Source organism: Larus michahellis, chromosome 3 (assembly GCF_964199755.1).
Source record: "Larus michahellis chromosome 3, bLarMic1.1, whole genome shotgun sequence".
Lineage (NCBI taxonomy): Eukaryota > Metazoa > Chordata > Aves > Charadriiformes > Laridae > Larus > Larus michahellis.
Window position 1 is genome coordinate 109,034,278 of NC_133898.1, and position 24,597 is coordinate 109,058,874.

The following is a 24,597-nucleotide window of genomic DNA, read 5'->3' on the forward strand; positions in this document are numbered from 1 at the left end:
GCCTTGTTCATGGTACCTCAGAAATCTTACAGAAGCTCGCGGTACAGACGCCTTTGTGCATCTGAATTGAGCCTACAGAGATGGTAGGTTCAAAGCAAGCTATACGAACCAATATCGCTGTAAACTGTTCTCTTCAGTAATAGTGAAAGTTTATGGTTTTCTTCCAGATTGCAAGCTAAATAATTCTATTTAATTAAGGCAAAAGGATTTTTGCCTAAGGTTTTTGTTTTGTTTTATTTTATTTTATGGAAAGGTGAGTCACTCCGGTACGATATACTATACATACCGTTACCTACAGAACAATAAACAACCTTTGATCAAAGGTTTCACTCTTAATTTCTTCATTTTATGTATTTCTCCCAGGCAAAAAGATCAATTTTCTAAGCCGTGAGAAACATCTAGTCACATTAAAAGAAGGTGCAGATTTGAAATCAGGCTACCACTTCGAAACTGTCTTCAGAAGTATGCTTACAGTTTAGTCATAAAATGATATATTGAAAGGAGAAAAAGGAGAGAAAAATAAAGATCTGTTGGAAAACATACATAATACGTACTTTCCTATAGTTTTAAAATTTGCTTAAAATTATTTAATAGGTCATATTGTATGTAGTATGAATGAAAAAAACCCTAGTCAAGCAAAACTTTCCACAATGTGTTTAAATGAGTATGATACAGTATAGCTGATACTTAAAGCATTGTACCAATAAAAAAGGTATAATATGTCAAATATATGACACAATTCTATATTTGTTATTATACCTAGTATAGAAGAGAGTGTATTTCCTATTTCTGATAAAGCAATGAAATAACAATTATAATATAAAAGATTATATAATATAATATAATATAAACAAATATAAAATATTTCTTCTAGAGAAGAAATATTCAGCATTTTAAACTTTGGATAAAAATATGGATATATTTCCTTTAGTAAGCATAACAAACTCTTTCTGAAGTAGCAGGTTTGTTGCATGGATGGAAGAAGGTGGCAGTTTTTCACCCAGTAATCACAAGAAACTGTAGCTAATTTAAAACAAAGACACAAAAGTGAGCTTTTATCTATGTATCATATTTTCTCATGGATACTGACGACCACCAGTAAGACACAAAGAAAAATTACCCAAGTCATGGCAACTTTCAGAAAGGTGTATAACATGGTATAGTTAAACTTACTTTTGATGATCTCCCAGTGGTCTTTGTCCAATGGATTTTAATAATGACTCTGGTCGAACCGTTAATTTTGGTGATGTCTTGGGGCTAGTATCAGAGTCGCCACTTTCTTCATCTCCCATTGCCTTAATATAGCTCCCACTTCTCATTCTTCTGCAGGGGATCTCTTCGTCTTTCCCACCTGCTGGGTATCCTCCCCATTCATCCTGAGGTACCTAATGGAGACCATAAAGCACACGCGTGAAATGTGCATTATTCTTTTCATATATTTCAATACTTCCTTCCATTTTTCATTTTACAAAGACAAGTCATAAATTTTTTATTCTTGAAAAACAGATTATTTAGAAAGAAAGTTCTACGGTCCCCAAATGATTTGGCAATTTAATTCCAGCTTCAATATTGGAAATTTTCAGTTTATAAATGTTGGAACCTAAGGAACAACCAAGTCATGGTTTGTGAGCTGAGCTGCAATATCTGTTTGTAGATGTGCTCTTAATTGCAGGAAGTAGCTTAGCTTCACCTCTTAAAAGTTTGCACGCAGATTTGTCAACTCATAAACAGTAAGTTGATCAGGTGTCTCAAACCTAAAAATCGAAGAAAGCTGAGAACTTCAGTGTCTTTTACGAACGCTCCTTATATGGGGCTTTGGCTGCTTTTCAGGAAGGTGAATGAAGTATTTAAGTTAAACCAAGCTGTGATTTTGGCACAAATGGGTTGGATTCTGATTTAGGGCAAACTTCTGTGGGGAAAAAAAAAAAAAAAAAAAAAAGAAAAAAAGGCAAATGTGGCAATTTGTCTTTTTTTCTGATTTAGAAACTGCAAAATAGTTCATCAAGGTTCTAACACACCAGGAACATAGCCAGTTAATTATGAGTACATTTGGTTGAGGCTGCTTTCATGCAGTTGGGGTGGTTTTTCAAATTGTAAAATTGGTAGTCAGATAATCCACAGCTGGCGGACAGGTATCTGTCTGCACCACAAAGTGGCAGAGAATTGAGCAGGAGCAGATTTTCCAAGCCAAAGTGAAATCGGCCCTGTTTTAAGACATGGATAAACTCAGCAAGTCTGTCTCTGCCAGTATTGCTGATTCTTTGCTTTTTGTTTAATCTTCCACGATGCTGAGTCCTCTGGTCCTAATCCAGAAACACACTTAAGCATTTACTTAACTTAAAGGATACCAGCAACTCTCTGAAATCCATTACAATGACTCATGGTTAAAAAGAAGGATGTGACAGAATACATCAGTGGACCGGGGCTGATGCACTTGGCAGCATCAAATCCTTTATAAACATAATGACTTCTTATATATTAAACAGAACAATGGCATTATTTACCAATATACTATAAATCTGAGCTTCCAGTTAAACACATATCAAGGAGTTTCTGCAAAGCAGGATGGCTAATAAAGACTTCCAAGTCAAACATATTAGAGACCTACAGAGAGAGTTCACTGCGGAGCTGAAGCAAATGCTCCCAATGCTTTCAGCAGTCTTGGAGATGGGATTTAAAGAAATAACACGGTCTGCCTGTCATCTTTACCGCCCTTTCAAGATACGTGAATTAGCCGCGCACCAGGTGAACCGACCTGCTGCTTTCACTACCAAAAAGGGATTAAGGGGAGAAATTAAGTTTAAAAAGGGGGTCAACAGGTCAAGATAGAGATCTTAAATTAAAGAAACAAGCTCAGGAGAGAAAAAAAGAGAAAATGAAGATGAAATCAGATAAGAAGAGATGAAAGAGATCGCACAGAAGAGAAAAATGTTAGAGACGAATACCAGAGGAAAAAAACCAAAAGGGTTACATTCTTCTACGAAGTAATAGAACAGAGCAAGAATCTAAATGAAATATGGGTTAGATCATGCAAAGAAACAAACTTTTCATATTATTCAGCTTTGGATGGTGATTGGAAAGGGAGCATGAAAAATCTTCCCAAACTTGAAGCCTGTAAATGTGATACATCATCCTCCAACTTTAATCTCATACATACTAGAAAAGAAATTCTAGCATGTATGAGATTAAAGTTGGAGGGAGCTTTTTTGAGATTCTAGGAGACCTAGGAGACCTAAAAGGTATTTACATGTACTGATAGTTGTAATAGCCAGACTCCTAAAATATACAAAACAAATATATTTTCTTAAGCTTTTTTTTAAATTTTTATCTACAGCTGGCAACACTATTAACTGTAAAAATCTGAATTAGAGAGCTATGTTAAGAAAAATTAATTGATATCATACAGACATACTCTCACTTTTAAATCTTCTTTATTACTTGTATGTCAGCATAGCTAAAAACAAAATCCAAATGCTGAAAAAACATTTATTGGCATCTACATGGGCCCACTACAAGCTATACTGTTCAGTTTTCTGTACTAAAGTTGAATTATTAAGTTCAGTCTTAATATTCTTCTTTCAAAAATCTCATAATTTTGTCATAGAATAATTATTTTGGCTTGAAATTTCTTTCCTTCATTTTAGCTCAAAGATAATTAAATAGAACATTTAAAAAGACATTGATCAATAACCTTTTTCTTACTCGAATGCAAAAAAATGATTACTTTCTCAACTTTCTTTTGTCTGAAATTTCACGTTCAAATAATGAGATAAGGACTGGATTTAAGTGCGTAAACACAGGCTTATTTGCTGATTGAAGTTGAAATCTTACTTAAAAAGATAGGAATGACTGATTTTTTACATTAAAGTACCCAAAAAATTAAGTTTCTTCACTGTGATAAGGAGCTTCATGAGCACAAATCTTACAGTGACGCGTCTGACTATTTTTGTTGATTACATTTCTTTTGCTTTCTGAATTCATAAGTTAAATGAATTCACATAAAAGCTAAAAACTGAAGAAGCCCTGCTCCATTTGTGCTTGTGGTGTACTCGCGGTACACACAAATGCACCAAGAATCCCTTTCAAACCAGAGTAACTTGTTGACTATCACAGAAGCATTTATGATTGAAAAAAACATTATTCACACTTAAAATATGTGTATTTTTTTTTATGCTTGAGCCATGCAAAGGAGCAGAATGCAATGAACGCAGGGAAAGTGCTTGCAGAGCCTGGCAAGCAAGTTTGACAACGTGTTCTCTCAGAAGGTTTCATGCAGAGCCTAGGGAAACAGCTGGGGTCTTCAAAAGCCAGCAAAAGGGCCCTTGACATTGTTTTTCCTCCTGGACTGAGAACAGACGCAAAATTTGAGTCCCAGTTCAGCCTGGTTCATCATTTACTTCAGCTGATAGGTTAAATACTTGGAAACATCTTTTCAAATCCAGGCCATCTCAGACCCCAGCACAGCTTTAAAGAAAAGCAGAATTATTATAGTAGTGCAGGGAAGATTTTTATTTTGAAATATTAAGAAGAATGTTTAACAGCATGTGTAAGGGTCATTAAATGTATATTTTCCTAAACATGAAAACGGCTTTGAAGCTTGCAGAAATGCTCTCTTACAATAGTTACCAGCCCCTGAAATTCCCATCTGCAGGACTTGCAGCTGCTAATTGGGAATAATTACCCTAATTATCTACTTGCATATAGTGATGAGTGCTGATATTTATAATGTCTAAAAAGGCCTTCCTCCTGTTCTAGATGTTAACATGAATCCTTGTATATGCAATTTCTATCCACAGAGGAGTTAGACTGCATATTACCATATGAATTTCCTTTTGTAAGAACAACGAGCTGACAAAGTCTAGATCTTTTAATTTAATTTTGTCACCGGCTGCTGATTTGGTTATAACTATTACAGAAGATGATGAGTCTCTTTCATAAATTTCATGTGTTTCTGTGAGGAGCACAACCAAGTTCGGGTAATTTGGGATCTTTTAATTGTTCTGCTACTGATTCAGTGTGCTATCCTACCTTAGTCACCTAGGGCCAATTTTATTAAAACACCCAGTATCTAAAACATATTACATTTTATGGAGCTGATCCTGAGAGTAAACTGCAGAACCTTAGGTAGGACCCTAAATTCCCCATAAAAGGCATTTAGGGGAGTTAGCTCCTTTGGAGTAGCACCCAAAAGGAATCAAAAGTTCCCCTTAGTTAGCAACCAAAATGCAAAGCATGAAGAAAAATCTCAAATACTTCTTTCTTGGGTTTATTGTATCTGACTACAGGCAGCAGAAAAGCCCTTCTATCATTTCCTATTCACAGCCTAAAACCATCTTCAAAAGAACACATTCAGATCTTTTTTTCAAAGAACTGAGCAGCCTTATTCTTTCCTTCTAGGATGAAAGGGCTGTGGAAGTGGGAGATGATACTCCTGCCTTCTAATCAGTAATGGCTGGAGTGCTTGGGAAGGAGAAGACTTAGGGCTGATAAATAAATTGACATGCTCTCCTCCTCTTTTTGTAACTCGTGGCCTTTCCATGAAACACTCACAGGTTGCCTGGGGAGGGGGCTAGTTAGAAGAGAAGCACTTCATGTACAAGAAAGGGCGTGCTGCAGCCTCGTGATCCAGGCACTTACCGGAATGAGGGAGCTTAGTTGTAGTCCCAGGGCCAAACACTCATGAATTTTATGCGAAACCGTGTTTGGACAAAACTTGTGGAGCCTCTTAACAAAGAAAGAAGTGCCTTTGCTCCAAACTGCCTTATAGCCTGCTTCTCAGAATAAAATTTGGGGAATTGAGAAGATGGAGGTTTGACTTTGTACAGGCTAAGGGAGAAATTGAACTCGCACCTCCACAGTGGGTATTCTAGAAACTTTGTTACTATGAAAACAAATTTCCTTGTTTTAGAAGAGAAGTCACTACCCTTGTGTTTTGTTAGAAGTCCTTCCCGTTGGGTGTCTTGGTTGTGCTCAGATTAGACCTGTCAGAAGAAAAGGATTTCAGACCCCTGACTGGACTTTGCAGTAAGTCTGTCCCCTGATTCTCAGGTTGCACAGATTCTGTGTTTAAGCAACAGCAGGTTGTCAGGGAAAACAGGGGTGAATTCACCAAATCTCCAGAACAAACTAGGAATCATGGAATCGCTGAGGTTGGAAGGGACTCTGGAGGTGTCTTGTCCAGCCTGCGCAAACCATGGTGAGGTACAGCAGGTTGCCCAGGACTGTGTCCAGCTGGGTTTTGAACATTTCCAAAGATAGAGACTCCACAACCTCTCTAGGCAACCTGTTCCAATGTTTGACCACACACGGGAAAAAGTTTCTCCTTATGTCTAATCAGAGATAGGTAATCTAGGCTCCCATTCAGGAACTAGTGCTAGCAGTGTGAATACCTTGCCTTGTATCTAAGAAATACTGATGTCAAAACTAGAAGAACCAATGAAATAGTCATTCTTCTGGACTTTGACCACTGCTAATTCAACTTTTTTTTATTTCAGTTTAGGATTTAGCTAAAGAAGTCAAACTGGCAACAGCCACTGGCATTTCAAGCCAGATCTGCTCCTGTTGTTCCAACTACTTCTATGGTATTTGCTCCCAGAATTTTAAAGGTGTCCCACCACTAAAGTGCTGATCTGCTTAAAATATGGCATATCACTTCACTTTACTATCTAAAATGAAACACATCTAAATATATGGCTTCAGCTGAGGGAGCCGACTATCACTTCTTCATATTTCTCATTCTCAAAGGTTAAAATGAGGATTACCTACCTCATAGGAGTCCTGTGAAATTTAATTAGCATGCAGATGTAAAATGCACTGAAATAGTTGTTATGACCTAAATCTTATTTTAGTAATATAAATTTCACATTTTACTAGAAGCAGAAGCTGTCTGTGCATGAAATTAGACTATAGATGATATGAAGAAGGATAAGATACGAAACACCCGTAGTAGATTTGTAATTTTATGCTTTCTCAGCCTAGTCAAGAAGATGACATCCCCCTGAAAAAAAAAAAAAAAAAAAAAGGAAAAAAAGACTCAGTCTGAAATGATCTGAAATGTAGGTAAGAGATTTTCTCTTAAATCAAGCCTTCTTCAAGGAGCCTCAGAAAAACAGCCTTTGTGTTGCGCACAGCTGCAAGTAGATGAAAGTCAATGACAGTCTTGCAAGGCAGACAGAAATGCTTTTTAGCATGGCAGAAAGTTTCCTTGATACTATAATGGGAGGTGGGAGCTGGACCTCCTGTGTTTCCAAAAATTTTGGTGAAGAAGGAACACTGACCAATTACTAGAATTTTCTTCTGAAGTTAATGACACTAATGACATTGTCCTATTTACTGGCTGTGGACTCTAGATCCTGTTGGTGTAGCTTTTTGCAGGAGGGAAGAGTGCAGTACCCGAAAATAAAATTTTGTTTCCTCAGTAGCTAACCTTGTGTCTACACCTCAACACTGTCGTCAGTGCACATTTTTAACTACTTTTTTCCTGTGGGTTTTTTTTAATGTGCTGTTTCATTGTTCAAAGAATATGAATTATACAATGAAACCATTCAAAAATCCCTACAAAATATGTCAGGGACTCCTCCTCCCCACTAGCAATGGCAATCCTTGTAATTAGCTTTAATTTTCACATGCCACCCGCTACTCCCCAAACTCCTTGACAGCTCAGAAGCACGGAGAGTTCTTGTGGCATCTCCTGGAAGTCTGTTGAACTGTCCATCAAGTGTCCTGGTTTGAGCTCAAGGCAGGAGCTAATCTGAGAAAGGAAGAGGTATCTCTCTCTTGCCAGCCATTCCCTGCAGGCTTTGCTATGAACAGCCATAGTATCACAGGAAGAGGAAGAAAATCACATACATCCCAAACAATATATTCTTTACACTGGGTTGAAAACCACTTGAACTCAGGAATTCGGGAGTTGGGAATGGACTGGACATCCATCCAGATCACAGAACCTAATATTCCAGCTGGGAGATGTTCAAATAGGCAAACCAGTCCCAGAATTATTTACCACCTGATTTGATTTTTTTCATATGTAGTTCCAAGCAAAGCTGTGCTAACTGCTCCTTGATGGAAAGAAGACTTCCATCTGGTGTACTCAGGATTGCTTCGTCGCCACCTCTGTGTTTTCTACAGAACAGTGTTCTTTCATTCCTTTACTTAAATAATACTTTATAACTCTTATTTCAACAGTTATGAACTCAATTAAAAAAAAAAAAAAGAAAAAGAAAAAGAACCAGCACTATGTTTCCTAACTGGTTCTCCATCAACAAAGAGAATGTAATCCAAGGATGGTTAAATACTGTAAATAATGTTGTGAGGACTCTGTGGCTTATTTTATACTGTTTGGATGAATGTGGGCCAAATGCCCACCTCATGACCGGCTGTGCTCATACTGCTGGCAAAGACCCTTGCAGTTCAGCCACCTGCAAATCCTCTGCTACGCTGCTGGGTCCCTCTGGGACCCTCTGGACTCTGTGCCGTTTTGACATGGTGGAGCGAGGTGCAGCCAGATGGCAGTGGTGGACTTGTCCACACTATAAGTGACTTTTGCTTGCTAATCCTGGAGCTCACCAAGATCTTGTGCCAGAACTTTGATATGAGATGAGCTTGGACTGAAGGGAGGGCTTGGCCTGTACTTAAATGAGAACCTAGATATATATAGCTTCTCAGTCTAAGACACAAAAACTGTAGGGATTCAACCAAGAAACCTGTGTTTCAGTTGGCTGTGTATTTCCTTTGGTAGGTGACCCAGGATGCTGCTCTGTGGTCAGCTTAAGTTGCTTTAAAATTATACTACCATCATCTTACGTAGGGCAGGTTTTCCTTCAGCAATATTCAGCTTTTCAAGAAACGCTAGTAATGGTAAAGTGACTTACAGTGCCGCCTGGAAAATCACCCTAACAACAATAACAAAGATAAGTAAAGATAAGTTTTCAGCTGAACTGGTGAGTTGCTCCAACCCGCTGTGCTGCTGCACAGTCACCAACGCTAGCGAGAGAGAAGGATGAAAATGGTACCGTGATTGCCCTCGGGCTGTGCATACGTTAGTACATGAAGACGTGTCTCTCCTGGAGGTCAGCTGGCCTACAGCACTCCACACCCATGCTATTGAGCAATTTTTGCCTCCAAACCAGCGTGACTACCAGGAACAGTCCCTGGCCTGTGCTAAGACGTGAACTGTACCCGGGAACTGTTTAGGGCAATACTGTCTGGCTTAGATGAAACTATGCCCAAGACAGACTGAGCCACATCACGATACAGAGGATCAGGATGCAGTGCCAATGAGCCTTTCCTGACACTATGCAGTTTGATAACACAGATCTAGCATAAGGTACAGATTATTTTAATAATGGAGGTCTGCAGAAGCATCAAAGACCAAAACTTGGAACTTTTCATGCTTGCCACAAAAGGCAGCATTTTTGCCAATTAATTTGCCATAGTCATGCACCCAGAGTTTGTTTTTCTATGTCTTCGCCTTTCTGGGCCAGCTCCGAGCTGCATTTTCCTTTACATCTTTCTCTATAAATAGAACTAATTTAATTACAATGCAAATTCTGCTAAAACCAAGCATCAGAAGGCTAAAGAGCTAAACTGGATTGCAGCTTGTCACTCACCACAGGTAAAGGGGAGCCAGGAATATACCTGCCAGCTGGGCTGCCTGACTGACACGGCAGCAGACGGGGCCCGAGGGACCACAATATCAGCAACTGAAGCTAACTACAAGTTTCCCTGGCAGATATTGTTGGGAGAGGTAGACTGAATTGCCTGAACCACATTTGCAGGGTGGATGGAGCCCAGCTATCTGCACAGAACTGTGAATCAAAAACCAGCCTGTTTTTTTTGACTGATGAAGCTGTGGGAGACAAGACCCCCTGAGTGCAAGGCCTGTTCTCCTGCTCACGGGGGGTTGCCTGCATCCCCGTGGCCTCGCTGCATCACCTCCAATGCCCCCGCAGGCACCTGAGGCCCCGTGCGGCACAGCAGTTGCCGTGCCTCAATATTCTGTCCTTTTCTAGCTGATTTTGGAAATGGGAAAATAAAATATCATCAGCCCCTTCAACCCAGACTCTCATCATCGCGTGGCCTACCAGCCAAAATCACCTGTAGGTTCCTTTGGAAATATCTTAGCCTTTACCACTGCAGACATTGAGGGAAATGGAGAGTTGTCACCTTATCATTACCTGTGTGAGTGGGGCAAGACCTCACCGTCCATTCGTGGTCACAGAAGTAGAGAGTAAGAGACAAAAATGCCCTTAAAGGAAGAAAAGGAGAGGTGCTCCCAACATACTTATAATGCATGGCACCTCCAGAACTAGAGAGACTGCAGATGTAGCAAGGACTCCAAGGCTGCAGAGCTGTTACGGGCTAGAGAGGGAGGAAGAACCTAAAAGGCAGCATAGACAGCACTGACCCAAAAGAAGGCCTGTAGTAAACAGTGTCTTATTTAATCTAAGATGGAAATGATATCACTTTTTTTTTTTTTCTATTTGTCATAGGGCTACTACTGAAAAAAGAAGTGCATGTCTTTAAAACATAAGTAATTGTAAAGGCTATATAAAATGGGTATATTTGCTGCTCATCCATTTTTCTCATTTCAACTAATGATTGAGAGTTTTGAACAGCTAACTCCAGATGACCCCTATTGTTTAGCTTACGGAGTAAAATGAGTAGTTTTTTCCTGTCTAGCTACTAGGTAATGCTTAGCTATCTGCCCGCTTTTGAAAAGATCAGTTCCCCTACCAGAAGTACCAGGGACCTTACTGGTATAGACATTCAGCCATTTAAACACATGTGCAAATCCACTTTAAAAAACAACCTTTAAGCACAGCACTGTAAGGTGGCCAAAACCAGTTGGAAAAAAATAAATAAATTGAATCAACATTTATGAAAGCTTCACCATTTTTTACAGTCGCCTCCTTGCAGGAAAAATGGTACAGACCGCCCAGCAGAGGAGCCGGGCCTGCCCTCGGCAGCGCAGGAGGGTGTGTGGTCATTACAGCCCCGGTGCGCGTTCCGGGCAGTCTCCTTTGACAGATGCAACTGGACCCAGTGTATAAAATAATAAGTTACTCCCGGCTGAAAACTTCTTCAGACTCAGCGACACCTTTGGGTAACTACTGCAAAGGTCAGCCTTCAGATTTGGTGAGGTGAACGTTGAAAAACGATTTGGCAACACACTGCACTAATGTTATAAAGGAGGACAATTCCCCCTGATTAAAGGGCAGCGGGATCATGGCCTCCCTTTTCTACTCCTCGCTTTGACATTTCTGCAGTAATAGGCACTTGTTTTGGCAGCTTTAAGAAAATACTAACTCTTAAATCTTTCCACTCTTGTTTGGAAAAAAGCTTCAGCAATTCATTTCAGCCAATACGAGATTCCTAGCACATGGGCATGGAAGCAGTGTGCTGTTGTATCATTGATTAACATAGTAATTCAAGACACCAGGGATCTGAGATAACAGTTTCGTCAGAGCTTTACAGCGTCATTGATTGAATGTATTTATTTTCTGTTTGTTTGTTTGGGGTTTTTTTGTCCCTCTTGGAAGGGATATTTAAGAAGCATTCTGGTTTTTGTGACACACGAAACCATCAGCATTCTGTAAAAACAGGGAAGTGTCAGCTTTATTAAATCCTTTTTATTTAATGTTCTTAAAATTGTAAGTGCAGTGCTTCAGAGACATGATGGGTAGAGAGAACATGACAAGGACCATACAAGTGGCTGAGTTTGCTGCTCTGTAAGGGACTACACCCTCACTGACCTGGGGAATAAATCATAGAATCATAAAATCATAGGGATGGAAGGGACCTCTGGAGATCATGTAGTCCAACCCCCCTGCCAGAGCAGGGTCACCTAGAGCAGGTTGCACAGGAACGCGTCCAGGCGGGTTTTGAATGTCTCCAGAGTCAGAGAACCCACCACCTCTCTGGGCAGCCTGTTCCAGTGCTCTGTCACCCTCAGCATAAAGAAGTTCCTCCTCATGTTTAGGTGGAAGTTCCTATGCTCAAGTTTGTGCCCATTACCTCTTGTCCTGTCCCCGGGCACCACTGAAAAGAGCCTGGACCCATCCTCCTGACATCCACCCTTTAAGCATTTATAAGTGTTGATAAGGTCCCCCCTCAGCCGTCTTTTTCCAGACTGAATAAATCCACAGAGTGGCCCCAGGAGCTGCACCAGATGTTGCAGGCTGACATTGACACTGCGAACAGACTGTGGGCCATTAACTCTCCCACCATTTCCCTTATTGTCTGGGCATTACGTTGCCCATCTCTACTCCTGACTGCAATGGCAAAGCACTTGCTGAGACATCCTTGTGGGACTCTAATGGGCTGTAGAAATCAAAATGGTACAGTGTGTGTCCATGCTGATACCCTACTAGCTACACTAGCTTTTCCTGCTGTGGAAACAACCCAGTTAATTCTGGAGCAGTGGCTGGTCATAAATCATTGTGAAGGCAGCGTGGGTGATAGCGATTTGGATGCTAGTATCAAAACTCCGCTAAGTCTGGCTAACTCCACAGTGTGCATCAGTTCGTAGAGTATTGGATGCAGTTTCTTTAGTTCATGTATGGGTTGATGTCAAGCAAACAGATACAATCTAGTTTCACAAAGATGAAGTGCTGAGAAAGGTGCATTCAGTTCAAATCCATCCATCCTTGCAAATCAGAGGGAGAGCGGAAAGCAGCAGCGTGCCTCTTGAGGGCAACAGTCTCATTTGTGGGAATCCATCCTGCCCCCAGAAGAATTCCTGGAAAAACGTAACTGAGGGCTTAATGCCTATTTACCCATTAGCTTGTCCTCACGGCTCTTCTCCACGTAGGCATAACTTAAACCAGCAAAGAGCCTTGTTGAAACTGCTGCTTTTTTCTTTTTCTTTTTTAAGAGACCAACTCTTGTGCTTTCCTTTCATTCTGTAGAGAACCCAGCTGACATTATTGCCCCCATGCTTAGCGATGCCAGTGCTGTGAGGGATGACGCCAGCACTTAAATGCACTAGGAAGACAGGAGTGGGCTGAAGCCATTTTTAGAACAACATGCTATTTTCTCTTTCAGTGCTGACTCATTCACTGTACCTTGCGGTATGTTTACCTTGATTGCTTGCTGCTTCGCAGGCTGTTGAATGGCTGAGGGAGGAATATTAAGCAGTGACACGTAGCACTGTGCTCCAGAACTTCAGTGATGGTGAATGCTATGCTCTTGCCTATCTTTTGGCTTTATTGCAGAAATTACTTTTCTTTAACTAGCATTCATGGGTATTTCAATCCTGGAAACTGTAAGCGACACTTTCGTATTCATCGTTTTAGCACAGCTATCTAGTTCACATCCATTTTTTCTGTTGAAAATCTTTGCTCCTCACTAGTACTCATATCAGAGTAAAATTAATCAAAGTCATTGCCCTAGATATGTGTTGAGCCTAATTAGCCAAAACAGCTGATGAAGACAGAAGAGATCTCAAAACTCATTTATCTTTTTCTTAGCACACTTTATATTAAGATTAAGATGACATGCAGAGGAGCAGCAGCCGCTATAGCTAAATCTATAAAGAAGTGCACTTTACTGCATGTATGATCTGCTTGGGCTTTTCTGCCTGCGGAGTGAGATGACAGAAGTGTTTTGGGCTCAGAAACACATTTGCAGCTCAATTTGTCTGCATGCAAACCAGAAATTAAAGGCCCATACATAGAACCTGTTGCTCATCATTCACAAGAATCTGAGAAATGCTATTAGCGTACAGTTACGAAGGGCTGGTCTCCGCTCCCGCGGCGCGGGTTGACCACCTGGTTCACATTACAGCTAAACTGATTGAACAACGAGCTGGAGCCCAAAGGGGCTTCCCTCTCTTCTCCTCTCCCTTCTCTCTGCACGTTCCCACCACCTCCACTGAAGCAGGAGTGATGTAAACCTGGTCCGAGCTTTAGATGAGAAAAATAATCGCTATTTTATACAGCTTTATTTCTACTAATTTAGTTCTCTGAAACTGTCCGCTTTAGGACTAGATGACCACCCATGATGGAACAAGGCACGTTGACTGAATCACCTCTAACTCACAACAGCAGGCCCCGTGCCAGGAGATCCCCCAGCTACAAGGACTGTCTGTGGAGGAGCCGGGAACATGAAACCCTAAGAGAGGAATCACAGCCTAAGCCTGGAGATGCGCCAGGTTAAAGAAGTACCTGCGTCCAACCCTAGGACATGACTTCAGCAGATAATGTGCAGACGCCTTCAAAACCTCTTTTCTCATTTCCTGTCTTCAGGCATCTGTGAATTTGGTAGAAGCTCGCTTCTTAGAAATAAATTTCCTTTGTTCACTCTTCAGAGTTTCAGTTTTAAAAAAAAAGCAGCTCAGCAACTGCTGTGGAAGACAAAATAGGAGCCCAGAAACACAGTGCAGAAAACACGGTCTCAAGCACAGGCCTACGACACCGCCATGGTCTTCCAGTTTGGGACTCTGTATATCAAAACTCTTCGGTGGAAAACAGAAGTAGCAAGATTTTATACAAGTGTTGAAAAAAAAGTAACAAGAAGGAGACCAGTAGAAAGAAAAGTGACTTGGGTACAGTCACTCATATAGTCCTCATATAACTAGGTAGCAGAATAAAAGCCATATATATGTGTGTGTATATATATACATATATAAATACAAAAAATTTATACTATTAAAATATAAACACAGGAATTTAATTTTTATTATTCTGGGGTACGTTCATGTATTCATACATAAGATTGCTGAAGGACCATAATTTCACAACTTTGCTTTAAAAAAAAATTTAAAAATATATAGCTAACATCACTCAGGAGAAATGTCTTTTAATCTCACGTGTTGTAATGCTATAAACAGAAATCTTGTGAAGGGCCTGGGGTTTTTTGCTAATCTGTTCACTTGTGCAACACAGGGAAACCTGCTGCTGCATAATCAGTTTCATAATCCCTTGAATCCTCATTTGCAGATATTCTGGAGCAAGGCAATGGAACTCTCCTGGCTAGGGATTCCTGACATGTTTCTCTCCCTTTCTCAGTTTCTGAACCTAATGATTATTTTTATCCAATCATTATTTAGTGATGCTTCTTACACTGCCTTAAGAGAAGTTAAAAATCCTTCCTTAGTTTTGCAGATAGAGTAATTGAAGTGTGCAGTGATTAACAAATTACATTTCCTGGGTCAGAGAGAAAGTTCATGGCAGAGCTAATAATGGGACTTACATCTCTGCTCTTAACAATTACAGTGTGATTGCACAGCATCCCTCAAAGTAGAAGTTTCAAAACTGAGCATTTAGTTATGACATTGACAGAATGGAGTCCCTTCAATTTGTTTGCTGGCCTTGGGCTAGTGAATAAGCCAGCCACTGAGCCTGAAGGATATCTATGCTCTGAATGGTATAGTCAGATTCTAGGGAACATATACTTTATTTTAATATTTTGTAATGAGAATATTCCTGTTATAGAGTTCCTGGTATTATTGCTTTGGACACAACTATAGATTCTTTATTGTAGTAACTGATACTCAAGTCTTAACAAGTTTCCATTATTATAGGATCTCTGTGAATAGCGAATGGCTACTATCCCATTTTTAAAGGGGCTTAAAAACAAAGGTCGCAGTAAAAGTCTCTGGTGCAGCAAAAATTCAAATTCACATCTCCTTAAGCTGGATGAACCTACCTGTGGATGAACATTCCTAATTACTGGATGAAAATTTCTTTCTGTAGTCATCCCAAATTTACAAAAAGCATAAAACAAGGACTCTGCAAAAAATGTGCTTTCCTGCTCACTACGCTTCCCACTGGTCTTGATCTAAAGCTTAGCGATAACCAAGTTAGATTGTGAACTCAGTGTTTCACATTCACTTGAGGATGCTGATATAAATTGGGAATAAGGAGAAGGCCCACGAAAAGTAAAAACTGGTGGCTTCTTGCAAAGAAAAATGAGATGTAAAGAGAGGGGGAGGAGAAACAATGGAACATGATGAGAAGGAAAGCACAAAACCCAACAGAGATGTAGAGGAACCATAGCTGTCTGCGTAGAAGTAGGAGTACATCACGGTAAGGAAAAAGCTAGCCATACCTAAACTTCTCTGTAATGTCAGAGCTGCACTTGTGGTTTTATAACACAGACACAAATGGAAGTCCGCACAGGACACGCTTCCAGTTCTAGCTTGTTGAGTTAGATTAAAAACTTCCAGGGAAGTGCAGACTGTTTTACATACATGAGAACTGTAGTTGGATGTGATGAAATATCGCAGCTGTCAGTCTAAATTGGAATCCATTTGCATGGTAATGCTATGAGGGTTGCAATTTCTTTATTTTCCTTTCCCTGCAATGAGGAACTTCCCCTGTTTCAGTAGGCAGGATTGATCCTGGATGTCTGCGTCTGCATTTGAAAAAGTCTCGTTCTTCAAGTGTGTCATTACTGTTGGTCCCCTATTGCTCGAGGGGAGAGAGCTCTGCACAGAAGTACAACGGTTGCTAGCCTGTGTTTGCTGGAACTGAAAATCTCTAAATACATTTATCTGGAGCGGAGATTTGCTCATGTTAATGTGAGAATCAGTTAAGTTCTGGAGAAAAAGAAATTCCAGAAGGATACTCAGAACAATGTAGGCTTTGCAGGCCTACCTTGGTAAAAATACCTAAGGGAATATTTGCATACTAAGTTTTTTTCAGTGGCAAAGCGAGCTGAAGAAGTTCTCCTCCCAGCAACTCCCTCCTTTCTGCTCTGCTCCCGCTGCAGTTCTCTCTACACCCTCACCCGCTAATGATACCTGGGCCTGGACCTATGGGATACATGGGTGCTGGACCTAGGCCACGTAATGATGTGAATGTCTAAAAAAATATTTTGGAAGCTAATTTTTAAATCCATATCACTTTAACATCCAGATCATTGTGCAGCATCATAAATGGCTACACTAGCATGACTTTAGGGCGGCAAAAGGCAGCAAGAAGCCATATAAAAGTTTAAATGTAGGAGAAAGTGAGAACTTCTTGGTTGCTGCTAAAGAAAACAAGCGTGCAGAACACCACCATGAACAGTCTGAGTACCAGGCCTGAAATAGTTCGCTCCTTGAGGTACCCATATAACTTTTAACAAGGATAACTTATAGTATGGTCACAAGAAGTTCAGTTCATTACGATTTTGGGAGACCCAGTCAGAAAAAGGAAGTTTGTGAGTAATCACCATCATGACAAAGCAATTGAGTATACCTGTTACTTAGAACAACCTGGAGAAAAAGAATAAAATAACACAAAAATAGAAATTTGCACAGCCTGTTTTTAAAATTACTCATTTACAGATGTATTTGACATATCTGACACATCTAGGGGCTTTTTCTAGCCCCTACTGGGCTGCGGGGAGAATAGCCCCTTTTTCAGTCTAATGTATGGATTTTATCGAGACGTTCAGTGTGAACTCCAAAGGTGAAAATACATCCACTGACCTTAAACTAGTTTATATCACACCAGTTTTATTTAGTTTTTAATCTATGCCCTATAAACCAAGACAAAAGCTAGAGTTTTCTCACTTTCATGGAATATCGGCATTAGGTGAGCTGTACAGATCTATGTTAGGAGAGACACACAGATTACCCTTGAATTTTTTACAATGACTTAATGGCATAAACTGTGATACTTTTTCCATTACAAATATTAAGAAAATCTTCCTCTTACCTGAAGGTAATGGCACGGCCTCAAGGAAGGTTTGATTTCCTGATGAACCAGAGGCTTATCTAAGTTCAATGATGATTTGCGATAAGCTTCTTTAGCCTGACTTACTGTAAGCGTGGACCAAGAACTCCTTTTCATATATTTACCGTCGGGGGTCATTGCTAGCCCTTCACAAGCCGAACATTTCACGTCATTGTTACTTTTGGAAGTCTTCAATGAGAGATCCCCAAAATGTCCCTGGAGCGCCTCAGGGTAGCAATGGGATATATGATCTGCATGGTGCCTATTTACCACACTAGGGGTTCGGTAAGTGCTATCACTGTCCAAATTATCATCAGAGCTCCACCAGCTGCTCATGCCAGATTTATGCTTGCTTTCTGGTTTTCGCTCCTTACTTTTACTCCTTTTGCTATGCTTGGAATGGTGCCCATGATGATGGTCGTCCCCTCGACTGTCTCCCTTTGTTCCGTTAACGTTGCCCTTGGACGATCCTTCCAGAGAATGAGATTTAGTAAAAAGTTTCTGGACTGAATGAACGAGATGGCGTATTCTTCCCGGGCTCTCACTGCGTTGTTCCGCAGCTGTTGAGGTCCTCTGGTATTGTAAAGTGTGAAACCCATCCCGGTGAAGAGGAAGTTGTTTCTCAAATTGGTCCAAAAGATTTGCAGGAATACGGTTAATCTTAGGGTTACCGTGAGACATGGCGCAGTCGTCTCTTGAGTCGTAATGTGAGCTGTAGTGCATTCTGGGGAAGGTGCTACTTGACATGTGATCGCCCATTACCATGGGCATCATCATGCATTCAGAATGAATGGAGCTGCGCGGCGAGCAACGATGGTGGTCCATCGGGCAACTCTCCGTGGGGCTGAGAAGATACGATTGCCTTGGCTCCTGCCCATGGTGGATATGGTCGTGGGTGTGTTCACAATCTTCAGGGGATGCTAAGCCACAAGTATGAGCTGAACATAACTGTGGTTGGTTGCGACTACCAGATAATCCTTTCATATTCCTCGGAGCAGGAGAGTATCTTTCTTCATTGAAGTGCCGAGAAGGCGACCATGAGTACTGCTGGTCTGTCAGGAAAACAGAGAAAACCTATGTTATGCGTCTGATTAAAAGATTAACTTGCAAAATCCAAGTATATTACAAAACTAAACATTTTTTCTCTATGAGCTTGATGGAAAGTCTCACCACTCATGGAATTTCATTCACCATTTTAAAACCGGTTAAAATTGCTCACTGTGAGCAATTTATGGGGCGAATGCAGCCCTCCTTCAAAATTGTCTGCTAGCAGTTCTCAATTTTATGAAGCTATTTTTTATGCAACTCTACTCAAATAGATTTAATGGATACATTTGAGTATTCAGTTTATTATTTGATATTTGGAATTCACATGTCAAGCTTTGTGGCTAGTCATTTAAGTTACATGGGTCTAGTTTGTATTTCTGTGGTTTCTCAGTAGGGTATCTTAATCTAAATGTACCCTTTCTCCACGGAGTCGTTTTCATATCACAAACTAAACTTCATTTTCTTAAATAAATCTCAGCTCCAGGATCCCAAGTTCACAGTTCATAAACACAAATAATAAACAGCAAAGAGAAAAAGAATATGAACATGCTGAAATGAAGCTTAATTTTTATATCACTAAACAGTTCATGAATAAGCATTCCATACTATTCGAACATCTGTGATCCTTAGTCCGGAAAGCATTATCTCTATTCCCATATATGTACAGTCTTCTCTATTAGGCAGTTCTTTTCCCTTTTAATGTCCAAATTACAAAATATTTATTTACTGACTCTCTGTTATTCCTGAGAAAACAAATATCTTTAGGTCGAAGCTACAGGTTTTTATAGACTCCATTATTTGTTCCTATGGATCACGTGCTCCAAGTTATGGTTATTAAACAAGCATGATTACTAAATGAGAGTAACTTGAAAGTAAAGATTTTGATACTCAAGCCTTTGATTATTTTTTTCTCTCATGCAATTTCTTGCAGCTGTCAAATGCTGCAAACAGAAAATTAAAAAAAAAATAAAACAAAACAACAGAAATGCTTCAATTTGATTTTTGCATTCACTTTGCATCTTCAATTTCAGCTTATTTAAGCAACATTTCAAAAGCAGACAAAGACACAGGGTGCGAGACAACCCTTTAGAGGAGCAGACAGATGCATAAGTGTTTATACAACCCACTTAGCACAGTCTTTCTGCAAATTTGCTCTAAAGAATCTAAATAATCTTGCACAGGTGCCCGATACAAGGAAGTTGAAGGCCTTAACCAGAATGGAAGCCAGGGAATATGTACTCATTATATACAACAGCATAACCGGACACTGGAGACCAGCCTCTGGAGATAACACAGCAGCCAGCTTTGAGGTGTTTCTAAACATATGTCAAAACTCTCCTAAATCATATTCCCTCTGCTGCTGAAAACTCAGTGCCTGCATATGGTCATGAAATAAATCAATAGCCATATCGCTTTAATTTTATTCAATTAACAAGTGTTATGTTATGATACCTTCAGTTCACAATGCAATTTCTTGCAAGCCTGTAGCATCAGCAATCTCATAACCTAAATGCTCTAAATTTCCTATAGTGGAAGATGCTTAGATAATCTTATTAGATCCGAATTCCAGCAGAGCTCCACATAATGATTTAAAATGAATGTAGCATTAAACTAATAAACAATAAAGTATTCTTCATCCCAGGTACAATCCTACCACACTAAAGTCAAAGATGGATTTAAGGGCCCAGTTTCCACCTCCAGACTTTATCACGCTGTGAAACGGATGTGTGTGTGCATATATCCTTTTCTGCTTCTATTGTTTTTATACTAGTTTCTTTTACTTAATTCTTGGCTATTTTCAGATTTAAATAAAAACTTATTGCTGTTCATTACTCGGTCTGTTGTATTATGTAGGTTATAATACCCGGCATAAATGTAGTTACAAAAAGGAAATATATCTGTTTCTCTGAAATAACATCATTTTGATTATCCAATTAAAAGTAGAGCTATACATAGACAAGGTAGTAAATTGTAACAGTGCATTGGGATTCAGCCACATAAGTAGCACTGTAATTAATGGTACTTAACCCAGCATATTACCAAACATTATCAGGGGAATAATAATGGGCCATGCGTTGAATTTAGACTGTGCTTCCCATAAAGGGTTCCCAAAGCACCTGATGGAGATTACTGCTTTAGTTCCTACAGTCCCATGAGATGTGGAAGGCATCGTTCTCCTTTTACAGAAAAGGAAAGTGGAATATAGGCAACATTTTCCAAAGTGCTCGTGAATTTGCTGATTTTTGTTTTCCCAGTGGTGTGATCCACAGAGAGGTGGAAGGAGGCTCTTCTGTCAAACTGACAGCACGATGAGAGTCAACCCCGAGCCTTTCCGTCGCAACCTTGCTCGGCAACTCTTGCACCATGTCCCTGAATCACCAATGCATTTCAAAAAACCCCAAACAAGCAGAAGGGCATGGCACAGATCCACTAGGAAAGGAATTAGCCAGGAATAAGAAACTCATTTAAATGAGTTCCCTAGCTCAGAACTGCTAATCCCTGGTGATTTCCTTAGGCCTCGTGCAGCATCAAACATAGCCCAGAGAGCTTCAAACATTTTTATCCTGTTACATCCCTAGGAATATGAGACAGCGTGATTTGATTGCACAGCAATGGATAATCTAACAACAGCTTTTCCATCCTTCATGACTCCCTATGATACTAGCTCAGTGCAACTGTAGAAAAATACAATTTTCTGTACATTGCTTTCACAGCCTTATAGCATTTTATGTGCCTCATGGAATTTCTGAATTTTTTTGTTTGAAACACAGCAGTTACAAACTGCTATAGGCATTTAATAAGCATAATCAAAATAATTAAAAAACTGAATTAAGAGGGGGCATTTTCCAAAAGTAATTTTCCCCTCTTAAATCTGCCACAGAGAGTAACTGATACTAGATAAACTCCCAAATTACCTACATGTGCATAATATAAATTTATCACTCCAATTAGGTTTGGGCTCTGCCTGGTACAACAGACCTGTTCTGTGTCCCAGGCACCATTACTTCTTCTTACAAACCCTCTGAAAAATCTTCAGAATTTTGCATTATAATATATAAATTTATCAAGTCATCTGTGCTTTGTACTATTCAGTCAAGTTTGGTCAGGAGGCCTGTTTCAGGGCTTGAAGAAACAGTCGAGCTATGGCGGAATGAATTACTGTGTGATACCAGACCAGTGTAATGGACCATGTGCCAGCTCTTAGCCTGCCAGAAACTCAAAGAAAAATGTGCTAGCTTAAAATTCAATTAAGCTAACATGCTTTTCTAGCATTTGCAAGGGGCTAAAAGTGTGTCTATGGTCAATGTCCACAGCTCAGCTGATTCATAAAACTTCGTAAAGCTACAGTATTAATGTTTTTTTTCTCAATCCTTTAAAAAGAAGCTTAAGATTTTGGTATAAAAAAATAATGCCAGATTTATCCACTAAGGACAGACTGAGCTGGAAATTTAGTCTACGCCTTGAAAAAAGTGGTATCTAGAATAAAATACAAGCGTTTATTTTTTTCCTATGTCTTAGGCTAATCACTCGAAAAATATAAAAGCAATTGAGCATACTAATGTCTAGTCCCTTAAAGAAAGTGCCACCATCGGAAGCAAAGAACTGAAGGGAGACAGAAGAGCAAACGAACGTAACCCAAAGCAGATAGAGGAATAGGAACACAGAAAAACTATGTGAGCACAGGAATGGCTTTTTTTCAGGTTCCATCAGAGCAAAAGGGAATCTTTCAATTGACTTCAACGGACAGTCAGGTACTACATAAAGACTTGGGGAGGGATCTACACCAAGACATAGGCTGTTATGTCAGAGAGAATCCAGTAGTTCCAAAATCTGCCAAATCCAAATCCCTTGAAGCTCTTCTTTTAGGAGATATAAGTCAACCTTTAACCTTGAAAGATGGAAGGATTTCTGCATCCCCCTCCTGTCTTTTTCAACTCTTTCCCTGTTATGCCATGTCCTTTCCTGCTTTTTTCCCCTGCTTTTTCTTCTGATGCTAAAAGAGTTGCTCTGTTACTCCAAGCAGATGTTAGTTTGCCTGTCTTCAGGGACTGGTCACAATTTTGAGAGCACTCAAGCTTCTTCCTTCTACCAGGCAGTACCCAGGGAAGAACAAGAGGTTCAAGGACCAAGAATATTGTTTGAAAAAATGAATTAGAATTAATATTAATGTGCTAGGAAAAATGGGCTAAAACCCCCTAAGCAATGAAAAAAAAGGGCTGTGCATCTCTAGAGTTCCTGGAACACTGTTCTTTGCTAAAAAGAATCAATGTAAAAAACACTGGGAACCTCTCTGACATTCAAAAGAAATGCAGGTCTGCACAAATTGTTTTGTTCGAATCTTTGTGTGTGTTACGTCTTGAATGCAAGCTTTCGGAGCATAATAATAATTCCTGGAACAACTAAATGGTGCCTGATTTTTGCTTTTATTTATTTATTTCTTTATTGCAAAGTACTTCTTTTTCTATTGAGAAATTAATTTAAATTGCTTTAACCTTATAAGCTCCTTGGTAAACTGCTTACCCATCTGAAACATTTGTGCTATTTCCATTGGAGAAGAAGCACCTCTTTGTATAGTGGAACCAGTAAAATGCATTGCTGAAGAGAGATACCTAACCTAGCTTTCAAAAAGATGCGGTAGAGAAAACCAGACTGCTGCATTGTGCACTTTCACTCAGTTTGATTAGTGCTGCAACGTATTATGAAACGAAATATCCTCACAGCCTAATCTGTAACTAATACAACAATTAAATAGTGTAAAAACAACTACATTAATCAAATAAGTACATATTAAATATTAAAATGCATAAATAAAATGTTTTAGCTGGAGATTTGTCTGCTCAAGGACTGCAGTAAGTAGCATTAGATGAGCACTGTTTCCTCATTAACTTGTTATAGCATTTTTCTCTGTTTTATTCTAACCTTGAAAATGAATATTTCCAGGAATTGAGAAGAGGGAATAACCTGCCAGGCGCAAGGAAGAAATTCTGGAAATGCCTTAAGCTGCTGTTCTGGTCTCCTGAGATTTCCAACCTATTTATGTAGCACAACACCTTGGATAAATTTTACATAAAACTGCAAAGATTGGATGACTACCTGACTTTAACCTCCAGCTTTAGAAGATGACATGTATTTTACGTTACACTGAGTTGCATTTGCACTGCATGCAGTGCACTCACCTGTCTGTGAATTCCTATCTAACATCTCAGGCTACTTTGAGTGGTAGCATCGCCTCAAAATAAGTAATATCTTGCTTGTGACTAATCCAACAAGGTACTTTATGCACCCAGTCTCCCTGCACAGTCAAAGGAGAGAAGTAGGCAGTTCTGAGGACCTAACACCGAACGCAAAAATGCCCAGGGCTGTCAAACTAACACTAGCCATTGGCTACAAATGGATTCCTGTCTTGTTCTGACACTTAAGCCTGAAAATGAAATACCTCTCTATCCAGGATCCTGAGCGGTCCTTGCGGAAGGCACATATGGCTGTGTTTATAACAGTGGACTAAACAAACAGAGCCAGAGAATCACAGAATCATAGAATATAGAATCATAGAATCTTCATGGTTGGAAAGGACCTTTGAGATCCTCGAGTCCAACCATACACACACACAAAAAAAACCCAAACCCATACAATCTCTGTCACTAGAGCATGCCCTGAAGTGTCAAATCTCGACATTTCTTAAACACCTCTAGGGATGGTGACTCCACCACCTCCCTGGGCAGGCTGTTCCAGTGCCTGACCACTCTTTCAGTAAAGGAATTCTTCCTAATATCTAATCTAAACCTCCCCTGCTGCAACTTCAGACCATTTCCTCTGGTCCTGTCATTATTCACCTGGGAGAAGAGGCCAACACCCACCTCTCTACACCCTCCCTTCAGGATGGGAT

General features: G+C 39.9%; 1 protein-coding gene across 35 annotated transcripts in view; it reads right to left on the minus strand.

The window, feature by feature from the left end:
• Positions 1-24,597, minus strand: part of DLGAP2 (DLG associated protein 2) — a 480,112-nt gene that overhangs the window by 81,828 nt on the left and 373,687 nt on the right. For all 35 annotated transcript variants that reach the window (XM_074581683.1, XM_074581678.1, XM_074581677.1 and 32 more), the window contains 2 exons: positions 17,646-18,715; positions 1,174-1,385 (listed from right to left, as the gene is read on the minus strand). In XM_074581683.1, the coding sequence (XP_074437784.1) occupies positions 1,174-1,385; positions 17,646-18,715 (1,282 nt within the window). The remainder of the gene's footprint in view (positions 1-1,173; positions 1,386-17,645; positions 18,716-24,597) is intronic.